The 16,440-nt window shown below is 34.5% G+C and overlaps 1 protein-coding gene across 7 annotated transcripts in view; it reads left to right on the plus strand.

The window, feature by feature from the left end:
• Positions 1–746: 746 nt before the first annotated feature.
• The window catches only part of LOC136042075 (ribosome biogenesis protein BMS1 homolog), a 109,077-nt gene continuing 93,383 nt past the window's right edge, over positions 747–16,440 (plus strand). For 2 of the 7 annotated variants that reach the window (XM_065726960.1, XM_065726963.1), the window contains exons 1-2: positions 759–970; positions 3,549–3,603. In XM_065726960.1, coding sequence (XP_065583032.1) covers positions 3,552–3,603 — 52 coding nt within the window. In that variant the 5' untranslated portion in view covers positions 759–970; positions 3,549–3,551. Of the gene's footprint in view, positions 1,081–3,548; positions 3,604–16,440 lie in introns of all 7 variants that reach the window. The other 5 variants (XM_065726962.1, XM_065726967.1, XM_065726961.1 and 2 more) reach the window with 5 other exon arrangements.

A 16,440-nucleotide genomic window follows, 5' to 3' on the forward strand; every position in this document is an offset into this window, starting at 1 on the left:
AGCTCGTTTTCCATTGTCTTTTTCATAATTTGGATCATCACCCTATAGATCGGCCTTTCAGTATTAGGAGGTAGTTGAAAACTAATGATGGAGTCAAACATTTCTTCAATCTTTAGTTTTTTACAAATTATCTTAATCTTATTAGTTTCGGGTGCAAGTATTTGGCAATCAAAAAATATGTGTTGGGGAGTTTCCTCTGTTGTTAAACACCACCTGCATAGTGGAGAATGATACAAATTCCATTGAAATCGGACAGAATTCAGAAAAAGATATCCTGATTTCAGTCTATAGTACCACACTGTGTCTTCTCTAGAACGAAATGGGGAATTTCGAAATGGTAGACATTTTATTTGACCACGGCGTTTCATAATATCTCGTAGGTTCCCCAATTTTGATTCTGGTTGGGTGTCAATATTTGCAGCTTCATTTGCTAGCCTATCAGCAGTCACGTTATGAATCAGTCCTTTATGACTAGGAATATGCTGGAAGCAAACAAAAATACCATATTTATTTAATCTTTGTAGATCATCTCTTATTAATTTTAAAACGATTTCAGATGTTTATCCATTTTCAAAAATATACAGCATTGACGTCACTAATCCGGATTAATCTTTTTTTTCGGGGTTAGCAAGTGTTAGCCCACGAACAAGTAATACTGGAGCGTTCGAGGGGGTAATCCGACTAGCCTCTGACGTCATGTGCATCTCATAAAACGCTTGGATTAGTCGGGTAAGCAATCGGGCAAGTAAAAGAAAACGGAGATCTTGAATTCAAGAAGAAGTAGAATAATTGTTGGTAACAATTGATAGATAACCAGCTCCATAGCTCTGTCGATCTCACAGAGTGAGCCAAAAGGAAAAGGGCTAAATAGTATCAACTGAAAAGCCCGTCTGCTGAATAAGAAGAAGAAGAAGATTTAGGGTCAAATTTCTGATAAGGAGCTCTCGGGTATCCAGTACCCCAGGGATTGGTAAATTTCTGGATTAGCTCACTAATGAGGCTGCTTAAAAACAAACATTAATTTAGAATCAGAATTTTATGCAAATTTGGGGAAGTTTATGTGACTAACCTATAAATAAGGTAAACACACCTCTTAATGACATTTTTATGTTCTTTCTAAATATAGCCTAATAATTGCTTTACTTGGAAATTCAATCTTAAAACCATTGCAACTCCTCAAAGATAATACCCTTTTCCCTGGGATAGCCTATACCTGAAATGTAACTTTCAGGGATGGGTCTACAGGCTAAATTATGTCCCAGGAAGGTGTTTTAAAGTACCCATCTCCACTCCTTCTCCCTCTAGAGGGCCCTGAAATTTGCCTACATGACAGGTCTATACCTTTTGAAATTTTGACAAAAGAACATTTTACCTTAATTTTCAGTTACTAGTTGCTTTTTCTCTGCCTTTAGTTCTGAAAATGCAATTCCTGTTATTTGAGTAGAATTTAGGTAAAATTCTTCAATGTTTTGTGTCAAAACATTGATATGACTCAGAATTCTAGGTTACTTTGAAATACCTTCCTGGGATATACTTTAGCCTGTAGACCCATCCCTGAAAGTTTCATTTTCCTAACCTAACCCCTTTCCAAGATAGCAAGAAGTCACTAAACTAGAATTTTACCCTTTCCTGTTGACATTTAATCCAAATTATCTCCTTTTTATGCTAAATTTTAAAAAAGTACCAATCAAAGAAAAAATTCCAAAGGTTAAGACAGGGATTTATAAAAGACATGATTTAAGACTGGTGTTGTGAATATTTAGAATTTTTTTTAATAATTTCCAAGGAAACTGGAAAAAAAAGGTATAAAAACTTTGAAAGATCTAAAAACAGATGATTCTGTAATAATAAGAGAAGCTGATAATAGTACTACAATAGTAATTCTAGAAAATGATGACTACAATAGTAAATTAGAAACAGTGCTGAATGATGATTTGACTTATAAAAACCTGAAACAGACCCCACTGAATCTTATGAAGCAAAATTAAGAAATTATGTTGCTGATCTGATCTTAAGATCAATAGAAATATTACACTACAGATGGACCATACATTCTCTCCAAAAGAGTAAGTTTGCCCAAGAAAAAACAGTCTACCAAAAATGCATAAAATAGATATTCCTCTGAGACCTATAGTATCAACCCCAAAAGCACTGAGAGAAAACATTGAAAAATGGTCAGCAAATTCACTTAAACTTCTGTTATATCATCCAAATTCTTATGTAAAAGACTCAGAATTCTTAAAAAATAAACTTCTTAATATAGAAGTATCAAATTAATCAAGCCTGTTTATCCATAGAGATAATAATGAATTAGCTTTTTCAATTTATTGTAAAACTACAGACAACAACTATTATTTGTCTTTTGTAGTGGACATCCCAAAAAGATGACTTCTCAAAGCATAGAAAAAAGAAAGAAAAAGTTAATGGAGCTGGAAATAACAGAGGAAGATGAGTCAAATAAAAAATCAATTACATAACTCATATTCCAATTTCATTTAAAAAATTAAGAAAAGAACCAACAAATATAACAAAAGGCTTTGAAATTTCCACTAATCATAGGCTCTTTACTGAATAATAGAAAAGATAAGATTCCAAAAAAATATAGAAATTGAAATATACTAAATTTCTTGCTCTTGTTGTAAATTTTACATTGGAAGGATGCAGGAAACCTTAGAAAATAGATTACAACAACATAAAAATGCCACAGATTGCCCTTTAAAATATAATAAAAGACAGAAAGTTTTGTATCAGCCTTAGCAGAACATTTATTTAACTTTCTGCATATAGTATATTTTTTGATCAAAACAAAAAATAATGGACATCTCTGTTGGGCTTTTGAAAAGTGTCCAAGAAATTTTAGGAATTAAAAGAAAATTATTTTAGGGGGGCATTAGCATTAATAGAAATGAAAGAGAATATAGGTTATATCCAATTTACAACAACTTAATTAGGGGAAGGTAAAAATTTCAATCTGTTATGTGTTTCATTTTAGCCCCCAAATAAGTGTCCTTCTTGTGAGCAAAAGTTGGGATTGGGTCAATGCTAGAAAGAGTCAGCTATTTTAACAAATAAAAAAATCCATTCAATTTATAATACACAAGTTCCTTTGACCTATTGCCATATATAACCCTAGATTACCTATATAGTTCAAATGATCTTGACCTTGCAATTTTAGTCACAGGTAGTGACCTGATGTGTACATAAATTCTTTCAAGTAAATATAGTATTTCTTTTTTGCTAGGTAACCATTGCCAGATTGAAATTATGCAAGAGAAAATTTGGTGTTCTAGAGATAATCTTTGGTTATTTTTGCATAGTATTTCAGGCTATTTACAGTGTTTGCAGCATTCTATAGGTTATTAAGATGTGAGTTTTATATGTTTTTTTTTTGTCTTTATACATTGCATTTAATTTGACTTTAACATTTTTCTATTGGTAAAGGCTCCTGGACATAGAGTCGAAATATTCAGTATTTTTAGTATTTAAAATTTGTTTTCTTTTTTTGTTCCTTTGTTTTATTTAAATTATACCTGTTTTTCTTATCATAGGCAATGGATGAGGACATTTTTGACAAGAAAAAACAACACAGAGAAAGACATGCAGGTAAGATTTAGACTGTAGCTCAACGCCTTTAATGTACAAAAATCTATGTTATAGTAGCAATGATTCTATTGAATGGCAAACTTTATTGTCCATTTCTTCTTATCTTAGATGTGTGTCAGCAGGCACTGGATGTATAGAAGACAAAGTTTGATATTAATGAATTATATTGAGTCTATCAATTTCTCTATTTTTTTATGTTTCAATTCAATTTTTGGCTTACATTTTATCTAGTTAACAAAGCTTGATGCTTCAAAAAGTGAACCAAATCATTCTCATGCACATCATTAAATCAACTGATGTTGAAAAGGTGTGATTTTTGCCTATAAAAATGGATTTTTGCATGTTTCAAATAAAAGTCTCCTAGGATATGATTTTTGTGGGAGAGTTTCTTTTTCTAAAATTCCCCCCTCCCCTACACAATTGAGTCCTTCTTTGCACTTATGTATGTACACCATTCCACCAAGTAAACATTTAAGCTGTATCTTTCTGACAAAGCTTCTGAAAATGTAACATATTGTATATTACCTCAAGATTAACCATGGGCACTGTTTCTATTTTCTGTTCTGTTTTCAAAGCACCTGTTTCTGTTCTATTCATAAAAAAGAAGAACAGAACAGAAATAGATTATGTGTCTTTTATTTTCCTGTTCTGTTTCTGTTTTTATAATAGCTAGTTTGTCTATTTTGGTTTATTTCCTACCTGTTTTTCTTCTGTTTCCAATTTTATTTTAGTGATACAAGTTTGATATGTTCTTGTATATCTAGGTCTTGTTGTCCTAGCCCCTGGAGATATATCTTTAAGCTACAAAATTTAACCATTGTTTACATATAGCATTTGTTATTTGGAACTATTCAGAAATTTTTCAAAGGGGATTTTGTATTTAGAGTTGGTTTCCATGGGGATAATTTTCCATGTGGAGGGAAATTTCTGGGGTCAACCTTCCAGGGAATATTTTACACTAAGGAATTTGACAGAATTCCTATACGAAATTCTTTTTATTTGTCTCACTCTTTCTTTGCTTGCTCAGTTTTGCATGTGGAGATGTTCTGGGGTTATTGTTTGGGGGAATTTTCAGTGTCTTTGGATCCCAGTGTATCCAATTGTTCAGTTTGGGATGGGGGTCAGTGGGATCAGTGGCGTGACTCTGTAAGCTTAGCCAGAGCCGACCCAGCTCTAAATGGGTACCTGAAGAAATATGTTGAAGGTAAACAGGAAGGGTGTGTGAAAGCACAGGATGGTTGGCCCCCAACCATCCTGGCTGAAGGGCCAAGAAAAGGAGATCAGCACTGCTGGTAGGGACTGTGAAGTCTAATGCTGTATCCTTTACTTACTTTACTTTGGATTTTCGGGAAATAATTTCCTTGGAAGGGAGGAAGGGCTCTGGAGTGATCTAAAAAAGTGATAAGAACTTGAAATATTTTAAAATAAAAGTATGGTAAGAAGAATTTTTCAGACTTAATCTTCTGAAAGAAATTTTGCAGAGTGAAGGGGGAATTTTTAGTGAAGATGGAATTGTCTAGAAGGAACTTTAAAGAGGGAGTGTATTTTACATGAGAGGAAATAAACAAGTTTTTTCAACTCACAAATAAGGAGCAATATTGAAACTCAAAATGAATAGAAATTATTTCATATATGAAGGGCTACCCCCCTCCTCAAGACCTTGCTGTTTCCAGTAATGTTTGGCTGTTTGTCCCAATTTTTTAAGAATGACTCCTGAAACACAAGTGCTGTTTAATTAGAATAGGGAGCTTTTTAAAATTGCTAAAAACTTCAGTGTGAAGAACAAGGTATTGAGGAGGGGGGCAACCCCTTCATATACAATTTTCGTTCGTCTTGAGTTTTAATGTTGCTCCTTACTTTGAGTTGAAAAAAAAAACTTTTTTCATTTAATCTATGATAGAGCAAGCATGTGGGTCGGAGAAAGTATTTTCTGCTGCAAAAAAGTTATCAAAAAGTGCAATTGTCCTTCTATTTGCATCCATTGAAAACTTATTCAAGAAAAGTGAAAACTGAAAGAAAATGTTGTTCAGCAAAGGGTCTAAGTTCCTTTGAAATCCATAATTTGAGAAATTTCATTTTACTTTTGCCAAATAAATGAATTTGGTGGAAGCATAGAAGAGTATTTTCTGTGACGAAGTGCTGTCAAAACATGGAAGCTACCCTCAGACTTCGTTTTTTTTTCTTTTGATTTGTCTGTTACACAAATTTATTACGAAATAATAAAATCTTCGAAGGCTGTTTTAAGCCACAAGGAAGCATAATATTTTTAAATTTGCAGGAAGAAGTCTATTTTTCCCGTTCATTTTTCTTCTTTCATATTTTTGTTTAAGATGGCTGCTGAACAATGAGGATGGGGGAAGTGGCAAAGCATGGTCTGGAGGGGGGGGCTGCCCCTCACATAGCAACTATGGGCTCTGCTTAAGCACTGATGATTTTGAGCCGACTGTATAAATTGATGACGACAATTAATTTATTATCGAAAAGTCTCAATGAGATCATAATAAAACTTGGTGGGAAGAAGCTCTTGGCTCTTCTGACATTGTCACAACTGCCATTTCAGCTCTTGGCTCTTGTTTTTTAAACTTTAGTTGTTACAAAAAAAGCTCTTTATTCAGCTGTTTTGTGAATGAAAACAGCTGTTTTCTTTTTTTTTTTTGCCAGAAAACTGACCCAGAACTGGTCTTCTCCGTTTTGTTGACCTGTTCTCTTTCTGTTCTGTTTCACTCAAACCCTGTTTATTTTTTTTTCTGTTTCGTCTGAAAAAGAGAACAGTGCCCATGCTTACTGAAGATACAGCAACCTAATAATGTTTACGTAGCAAGATATAAAGTTATTAAAATTGCATTCATATTCCTCTTATTCTGCTCATCATTGCCCCTATTTAGTATAGCCATGTAATTTTTTTAGAACCGCAGGGACACTTTCTGACAAGCAATCAATGCATCTCTATTTGTTCACCACAATTAATCTTCTCTCTAGTCTTTTTTTTTTACTTGTTTTCCTCTGTTTGTAGTGCCTTGAAAAATAGAACTTCCAAAGCATCCCCAAATGCAGCATTCACACAAAAGTTCATGGTTAAAACAATAAGTACACAATTTATGTTTATTGCATTGTATTTTTATTTGCAATCATCACATAACCTATTTGCATGAAGACAAATTTCCTTGCTGTAAAATATAACAGAAGCAATTAAAAGGAGACAAAAGTATTACACGTATGTAACCTCTTGTCCTTGAGGATTAAAAGGTTTATGATTCTGGCTTACAAATCACTCATTGTAATAGAGGAGAAAACCCTGAACAACGAAGCTTTGAAGCCTGCTTGCACATGGAGTGCAAAGTTATCACTGTGTATAATTTCTTTAATATGTCCTTGGCAGCAGCTATACTCCTTCAAAATTTTAAAGTGATTCAGAAAATGTAATGCAGAATGTAGATGGGGTTCATAAGTAGTGGATGCCATTGAAAATCCATTCATTCTGTTTCTTGGGACAAAATTACTTGCCCTGTAAGTTTCAAATTAATTGTAAGTCAAAGAAGGGCAGTTTACCTATGAAAATCGTCATTCGTATGTCGAATTGACCCAAGGTACTTATCCCATAAACTTACAGCTAATAAGTAAAAATTTTCTTTTTTTGCCATGTGTCAACTTTTTAATATTACTACATGGGGAACCACCAATTTCAAATGAAACAACTATTACAGCTTAGGAGGAATGTCTGATACCAATCCTCTACACCAGTCCCAAACATAGAAAATAAAATAGCAAGCTTAATTAAAATCACAAAAAGAAATGCCTTGTAAAAGCATGCGGCAGCCGTTTTAGACCCATGAAAAGATATTTCTTTTTTAGATTAAAGTGTTTTAACCTTATTGCGTAAATTCGGGTTTTGTTGAAAACCGTATTTATTTTGAATAGTGTGCTGTAATTTTTGTAAACATAAAAAAACAAAACACTATAATAATGAAGATGACAGAAAAGAACTAATAAAAACAAAATAAGTTTAGTATATAAGGATATTAATTTTTGAAAATCTTATCGGCTCAAGATTTTATTTGTCAGTATTTTCCTTCAATGCTATAATTATAAAAAAATGTTCAAAACATATTTTGTCTTCAATTAAGCGCACATGTTGCAAAACGCATTAGTAGGTTGGTAGTTAGGAGAGGGAACAGTAGCCAAACTCCTGTTTGAAGCAATTTTCGTTCATTTTAAGTTTGACTTTAGTATTCATTTTAATTTTTACTCGTTTTTGGATTTATTTATTCATTTATATTAGTATTTGTTATCTTTTTGTTTCATGAGATTATTCATTTTAAGTTCTGTTCGTTTTGAATTTCATATATTCTTTGATAGTAATTTCTAGCCGTTTTGGGTTTGAATTGTTATAGAACTTTATTTCTGTTCGTCTTTAGTTTTGATATGACTCTTTACTTTTCTTTGAAAACCTCTTTTTCGGGAAGCTCTTGGAAATTAATTTCTGTTCGTTTTTTATTGTCAAAGTTTACTATTGGTTAATATAATGAATGTTTCTCCAGTTTTTCAAGCATTTGGCTTAAGAATTAAACTATTGGTTTATATTTCTCACACAGTTTTAATAACCTGAATGCACATAATATCTTTTGATTTAGTTCAAAATCCTCCCAGCATTCCCTGAAAGTTCCAACTAAATGCTTCTTTTATAGACTAAAGGCAACTCAACCCTGTTGTGTAAATTCGGATTTTATTGAAAACTGAAAGAATTTTGAATTGTGTGCTGTAATTTTTCTAAACATGTTTAGTATGTAAGGATATTAATTCCTGAAAATCTTATTAATTCAAGATTTTATTTATCAGTAATTTTTTGATGCTATAATTATAAAAGAAATGTTCAGAACATGTTTTATTTTCAATTAAACGCAAATGATGCAATAGGCTTTATATTTAGTAGGTTTATATTTTGGAGGTTCAGGTTCTTTTTATTTACAAACTAAATACAAATACAATAAGGGTATGCCCCACTGAGAGTCTAGCTTGTATTACCGGCCATCAATAGCAAATAAAAACAAAATAATTTATTATATAATATATTACTGTATTTATACATTATCGCACTCTTCTATAAATGAATAAAAAAAAGAAAATGTACGACTTACCAAGCATCACCCCAAGCCAGCAGCCAAATAGAGAATACCATAACAAATAGAAAAAGAGAAAGAAAGAAAAAAATGAAGTGAAGCCGTGGGGAAACTCGATCAAGAGAATGAGTCAGCAGGACGACCATAACAAAAAAGAAAAGAAAGATCAAAGGGTTACTAAGAGTTTTTAATTGCCCCCGTAGTGTACCAACAGTTAGATCGAGATTAAGACCCGATCCGTGCACATTTCGAAGTTTGGTTATGCAGTGCTTGAGTAAGAACCTCGATCTTTCAGTGCGTGCTCGGGGTTCAACATACTCAAAAGATCCCTTTATTCCATAATCATGCTCAAATTGGTTAAATAGTCCCATAGTATAAAAATAATTCGTTAGAATTTTGGCAAAATACTTAATACAAAACATCATTCCATGAACAGATAGTTATAATTCCAAATAATATATACTTTTAATTGGTGATTTTGAGGGCAAGGAAATTGGGGAGGGGATGAAAGTTTTTGGGATATGCAGTGCTTGATTTTGCTGTCTTCGAAGTGGTTTTATATGAGTTTTAAACGTATTCAGGGAAATCGGGGAACAATAACTCAGATAAGAAATTACTAGGGCAAAATGTACCGATCTCATTGCATGAAAAGGTAGTACAAATTTCAATTACTGCAATATTCTAACATTCCTTGTCAACTTCATATATTCTGATCAACTAGCACACCTAAATATCTCATAGTAGATAAACGCTCTTAATAAGTAGATTCATCAATGGTTAGTCTACTAAGTTCAGGTAGTGACTGGCCAGCACGAGAGAAAATCATTTACTTGGTTTTTGACATATTATCAGATAATTGATTTGCATTAAACGAAGTTCTATCCTGTTGAAAGCTGCCAATATGTTTTTCTTAAGCGACATTTCATCAGCACCCCACACTTTGCAGGCCGTATCGTCAATGAATAGGACATTTTGCCCGAGTTCTTCCAGCGCCCTGTTGATGTCGTTATTATAAATAAGAAAAAGTAGAAGCCGAATTTGTTTTTTTTATCTAAAGTATCGTGTATAAACTGTGTGAGTGACAGAATTGCATGTTCAGTGCTATGACCTTTCCTAAACCCAAACTGAAGGTCATTAAAACGTCCCAGTTTGGCAGTAGTCAAACTCCTGTTTGAAGCAATTTTTGTTCCTTTTAGGTTGGACTTAAGTGTTCATATTAATTTTTACTCGTTTTAGGTTTTATTTGTTTATCTATATGAGTATTTGTTATCCTTGTGTTTCATGAGGCTATTCATTTTAGCCGTTTCTAAGAAATTGAAGATACGCTCTTTTGAAAACAAAGATGCAATTAGTGTATCAAACAGTTCGTGGTAACGAACTGTAGTAAGGAGCGACCCGGCTCAATAGAAACCAAAACTCTAAAGAATGGAATTTTGATACCAATAGCTACATCAAAAGAATCGCATTTTAATACTGATTTTAAATATATAAGTTTCATCAAGTTTAGTCTTACCCATCAAAAGTTAAGAGCCTGAGAAAATTTGCGTTATTTTAGAAAATAGGGGGAAACACCCCCTAAAAGTCATAGAATCTTAACGAAACTCTACTCTAACGAAACCCTACTGTAGAAGTTTCAAGCTCCTATCTACAAAAATGTGGAATTTTGTATTTTTTGCCAGAAGGCTGATCACGGATGCGTGTTTATTTGTTTGTTTGTTTGTTTTTTGTTTTTGTTTTTCCAGGGGTGATCGTATCGACCCAGTTGTCCTAGAATAGTGCGAGAGGGCTCATTCAAACGAAAATGAAAAGTTCTAGTGCCCTTTTTAAGTGACCAAAAAATTGGAGGGCACCTAGGCCCCCTCCCACGCTAATTATTTTACCAAAGTCAACGGATCAAAATTCTGAGATAGCCATTTTATTCAGCGTAGTCGAAAAACCTTATAACTATGTCTTTGGGGACGACTTACTCCCCCACAGTCCCTGTGGGAGGGGTTACAAGTTCAAAACTTCGACCAGTGCTTACATATAGTAATGGTTATTGGGACGTGTACAGGCGTTTTCAGGATGACTTTTTGGTTGGAGGCAGGGGTTGAGAAGAGGGGGATATGCTGGGGGAACTTTCCATCGAGGAATTTGTCATGGGGGAAGAAAATTTCCATGAAGGGAGCGCAGGATTTACTAGCATTACTTAAAAAAAACAATGAAAAAATAAATATGAAAAAGTTTTTTTTTCAGCTGGAAGTAAGAAGCAGCATTAAAACTTAAAACAAACAGAAATTATTACCCATATGAGGGGCTCACCGCCTTCTAATACCTTGCTCTTTACGCTAAAGTATTTTTAGTAATTTCAACTATTTATTCTGCGGCTTTTGTGATTCAGGGGTCATTCTTAATGAATTGGGACAAAATTTAAGCTTTAGTGTAAAGAGCTAGGTACTGACGAGGGCGCGAACCCCCTCATATATGTAATAAAAACATGAGAATACAAAAGTTCTTTACGTAAGCTAATTTATAAGTTACGTAAATCTTTTACCAATAAAAAGATTCGTAAAAAATTAAAAGTTCTAGTTGCCTTTTTAATTAACCAAAAAATCGGAGGGCAACTAGGCTTCCTCCCCCGTTCTTTTTTTCTCAAAATCATTCGATCAAAATTATGAGAAAGCCATTTAGCCAAAAAAAAAAAAAAAAAATATACAAATTTCGTTTTAATTATTCCTCTGCAGAGCCAAAATCAAAACATGCATTGATTCAAAAACGTTCAGAAATTAAATAAAAAAAACAAGTTTTTTAAATGAAAGTAAGGAGCGACATTAAAACTTAAAACGAACAGAAATTACTCCGTATATGAAAGGGGCTTTTCCTTCTCAACGCCCCGCTCTTTACTCTAAAGTTTTTTACTGTTTTAAAATGTAGAGATAAGAGAAAAAGTCAAACTTTAGCGTAAAGAGCGGGGGGTTGAGAAGGAAAAGCCCCTTTCATATACGGAGTACTTTCTGTTCGTTTTAAGTTTTAATGTCGCTCCTTACTTTCATTTAAAAAACTTGTTTTTTTCATTTTTTGATTAAGTTCAACATACCCTTTAACTTTCTCTGAAATTTCCAATATAGTGTCCTTAACTGCTCCTGGGATCTTGCAAACATGCCATTTTGACAAATTAGATGCAAAAAATATCTTCATTTAGTTCAAAATCCCAATCAGAATTTTCTGGAAGCATCAACTTAGTAATCTTAGCTGCTCTTGATATGTTGAAAAATTATCTGAAAGTTTCAACTTAATACCCTTATCAGTTTCTGAGAACTTATGAGACTGACCCCAACCACATACTGAGATCAGTCCACAATTGGGATGAGAGGATAACATAAAGAAATATCTAAGGGAAATGAGAGTTTCCTGGGATGTTGTAAGTCAGGTCGCTGTAAGAGGTCGCTGTTTTAGTCAAAGCCACAAGTAGTCGCAGTCGAACATAATCCTTATCGCAGTTGCAAGTAGTTGCAGTAAAATTTGCAAGTAGTCCTAGTTGAAGTCACCAGTATTTTAGTCACAAGAAGTCGTAGTCGCAGTTGTAGTCACAAGAAGTTGTAGTCGCAAGTAGTCGCAGTCACAAATAGTCGCTGTCACTGTAGCAAGTGGTTTCAACCACTAATAGTCACAGTCGTAAACAGTCTCAGTCGCAAGTATTTGTAGTCGCAATTAGTTGCGCTCGCAATCAGTCACAAGTAGTCACAATCGTGAGTAGTCGCAGTAGCACTTGCAAGTAGTTGCAGTCGTAGTCGCAGTAATAGTAGCAGCAGTAGCCTTGAATGTTTTAAGTTAGGGTATTTATAATACCCCAAGGTATTAGGAGATACGCCCTTTTGATAACTTGGATGAATCAAAAGACATAGTGTCTTTTGATTTGTTCAATTTTTTTCTCAACATTCCCTGAAGTTTCACCTTAGTACCCTCCGCCTTTTTGGACCCTTAAGGATTTAACATTCCCCTCTTTCTTTCCAATAATAAATCCTATACGAGTAGGTAAACAACAGGTAAATTGCATAATTAATAACCTTTGTCCTGGGGCCTGTTCAGGGGTAATGTCACCCCCGGAGGAATAGTTATTGGACCTTTTGTCTATTTTAAGCAAAAAAGCTATCTCAGATTTTTGATAAGTGTTGAGAAGGGGCAGCATTTAAAAAGGGCAAGGGGACCTGGTTGCCCTCTGATCACTTTTCAATACCCCCTCGAAATAACCTGGAAGTTTCAACTCAGTACCCCTGGCTCTTTCTGAGATATTGCTGATAAGCCCTTTTGACAGCCATTATACATATTTTGTGTTCAAGTTAGGGTATTTCTAATACCCCGAGGGATTAGGAAATACGCCCTTTTGTTAACTTGAATGCACATAGTGTCTTTTGATTTGTTCAACTTTCCCCTCAACGTTCCCCGAAGTTTCACCTTAGTACCCTCAGCCTTTTCGGACCTTTCAGAATCAAACATTGCCCTTCCCCTTTTCCTATAATAAATCCTATTCGAGTATGAAAACAATATGTCAATTGTATAATTAACAATCTTTGCTCTGAGGCCTGGGGAGGAGTGTCATCCCCAGAGGTATAGTTATTGGACCTTTAAACTATTTTAAGCAAAATGGCTGTCTCAGATTTTTTATCAGTGTTAAGAGGGGGGAGGCATGTAAAAAGGGCAAAGGGACCTGGTTGCCCTCTGATCACTTTTCAACACCCCCTCAATATAGCCTGAAAGTTTCAACTCAGTACCCTTGACCGTTTCCGAGGTATTGCTGATAAGCCTTTTTGACAGACAGCACGCATATAGTGTGTTTTGAGTCTGTTCAAAAACCCTGTCAACATTTCCTGAAAGTTTCTCTTTACTTTTAACAATCCCCCTGAATTGTTTAACTTTTTCCTGAAAGTTGAACAGTCCTCCCCAGCTTTCCCAATGATAAATTCTGTATATAAACAACAGGCAAGTTGCATAATTACCAGCCCATGCACTGGAGGCTATGGGGAGCTTGGCACCCCGGAAGGCACAGCTAATATACCTTTTGACTATTTTGAACAACATTGTTATTTCAAAATTCGATTAGCACCGAGGAGCGGCATCTAAAAATTGGGAGGTAGTGGTTACCCTCCAATCATTTCAAAATACCCCTCAATATGCCGTGAAAGTTTCAACTCAATACCCTCAGCCGTTCTTGAGACATTGCTGATACGCCCTTTTGAGAACCAACAGGCACATAGTGTATATTGATTTTATTCAACATCTCCCTCAACATTTACTGAAAGTGTCACCTTAATACCATAGGTATGCCACATGGAGACTCAGGATCAAACATGCCCCCCCCCCTTCCTATTGACACACCCTATATGCAAACAATGAGCAACTTGCATAAAATACAGTCGTTGCTTCAGGGGCTGTGAAGGGTTATGTCATCCCTAGAGGCATGGTTGTTTTATCTTTAGACTATTTTGAACAAATGGCTACCTCAAAATTTTGATTGGATGTCTTGGGGCGAAGGAAGGCAACTGAAAAGAGCGTTGCAGGGGGCTGGTTGCCCTCCGATTACTTTTGGCTCTTAAAAAGGGCACTAGAACTTTCAGTTTCTAATCGAAGGAGTCCCCTCCAAGGTTTCTATGCCCATCCCTTCCATATGAGGTGACTCTGGAAAAAAAAAGAAATAATGCATTGAAGCCTTATGGTTCTTACCATAGCCAACGCTAGAGCTTTAGCCTACCTCTTAACTTTCTGTTTTGTTATCCTATGAAAATATTAAGCAGTTTGTGATAACGAACTGTAAATAAGGAACGACGCGGCTCAATGGTAACTGAAACTCTAAAAAACGGAGTTAATATCAATAGACATATCAAAAGAATTGACTTAGTATGCTGATTCCAAATATATAATATTCATCAAGTTCAGTGTACCCATCAAAGGGCCCTAAGCAACAAAAGCCTATGAAAACAACTTCAGACAGTCTTCTGTAATATGTTATAAAACTCCGATTCACCTCACCCACTGTAGGTTCTGGCTCAAGATCAAGTGAAAACTATTTCTTTTTTTGTTCCTAGTCAAGGATTGTATGCAGTTTCGAACTTTTAGTATCTTATTCTTCAGTGTGGCAAGAGGTCTACAATTCCTGAAACACCTGCGGAGGTACCACTTTCAAGCGAAATTAGTAGAATAGAAAAAAAAAATTTATAAAAAGAACAAAACTAAAGTGTTGCCCCTTCAACACAAGCGAACTCTTACCATTCCCTCTAGACCTCTGCATTGTAAAACCAACCGCTTTTTCTTTTCTTTTCCAACCACTTCTGTTTTCAAAACTGCTTTGATCAATGCAGAAAGCTTTAATTAAAAAAAAAAATTAAGATGAACAAGAAAAGTTGTTCAGATAACCTGAACTCTAGCCTATTAATTAAAAAATAGTCGAAGAACTTTAATTAGCCATAACATAAACCTTTTCAAGCAAGAATGTTTTGTCTTGCAAATCACCTACTAAAGGTTGATATGAAGTAAATAAGCAAATTGTAACTATTTATTATGAACATGCAGAAAAAAAGAAAGCAGAGGTAAAAAAAAATACAACATATGTGGTAAAAATTCGAATTGTGTAGATTTTCTTTTATTAGATCCTCCTTCCTATTCACAACTGAAAAAGCGAATGTATTTAGCAATCACTTTATTTCAGTCTCGCACTCCCTCTCTACCTACTAACGCCAGCGTTAATAAACCCCCTTGCTTTTACTTTTCTTGATAGTTTCAGCTTTGGACAATAAAAATAAAATTCGAAAGGTGAAAATTCTCAGCTTTTGTCCCTTAGACGTCTGTAAAGTATTAGTTCTAATTTTCTGCTAAAAAATTATCTTGGCCGTTGCAGGCATTTTAATGAAATCACAAAAACCAGTCCCTCATTTCCGGAAAATGAAATTTATCCCCTTAATTGAGAAGAAGTTGTAGTAGACTGATTTTTGACAGTGTGTGACCAGGTACTGGGGTTGATTCTTTTTTAAGCCTTTTATTTGTTTCAATGGCAGAGATTATTATATTTAGTGATGACAGTTAGATATCCTCAGTAATAGTTTCAAAACATGTTATTTGTTCATTTTATTTTCACGATGCCAAGAAACTTAAAAAAATCAACATTTTGGCTTAATCCTGCTTCTTTTTACCTTCACCTTTAGCTGTCTGCAGCATTTTAATTAGTAAACTTTTAAAAGAATTCTGATCAGCAATTTTTTGGAAAAATTCTAGCCATGGCGGTATCCTTCAGGGTACTTTTTCGGGACCTCTTTTCTTTCTAGCAGTGATTAAAAGTCTTGGCAATTAGTCCCCTGTCCGTGTTTATGCATGATTTATGTGTCCCAAAATTTCCTACAATAATATCCAAAGTAACCACTGAAATAATCATAGTTGTTGCTGAGGAAGGTGGCACTTGGGACATGGAATTAAATTCTACGAAGACTAGTATTGTTAGTATTTATTTTCTTACATTTTTCCCTACTTCATCCTACTCCACCTCCGTTGACCCGGACCAGTACACAGCTTCTTAGGGCTGCTATATTTCAGGACCCTATAGGGAATCTATGTTTCTAACATCCATAACAAGAAAATACCTCCCCCTCCCTGCTTAATCTCTTAGAAAAATTAATAGTTGCTTCTCCAATTTTTCTCCTTTTACGTATCAGCTGTCAGACTGTTTTTGGTATATTCCTGTTCTATGTGATAT

Source organism: Artemia franciscana, unplaced genomic scaffold (assembly GCF_032884065.1).
Source record: "Artemia franciscana unplaced genomic scaffold, ASM3288406v1 PGA_scaffold_62, whole genome shotgun sequence".
Taxonomy (NCBI): domain Eukaryota; kingdom Metazoa; phylum Arthropoda; class Branchiopoda; order Anostraca; family Artemiidae; genus Artemia; species Artemia franciscana.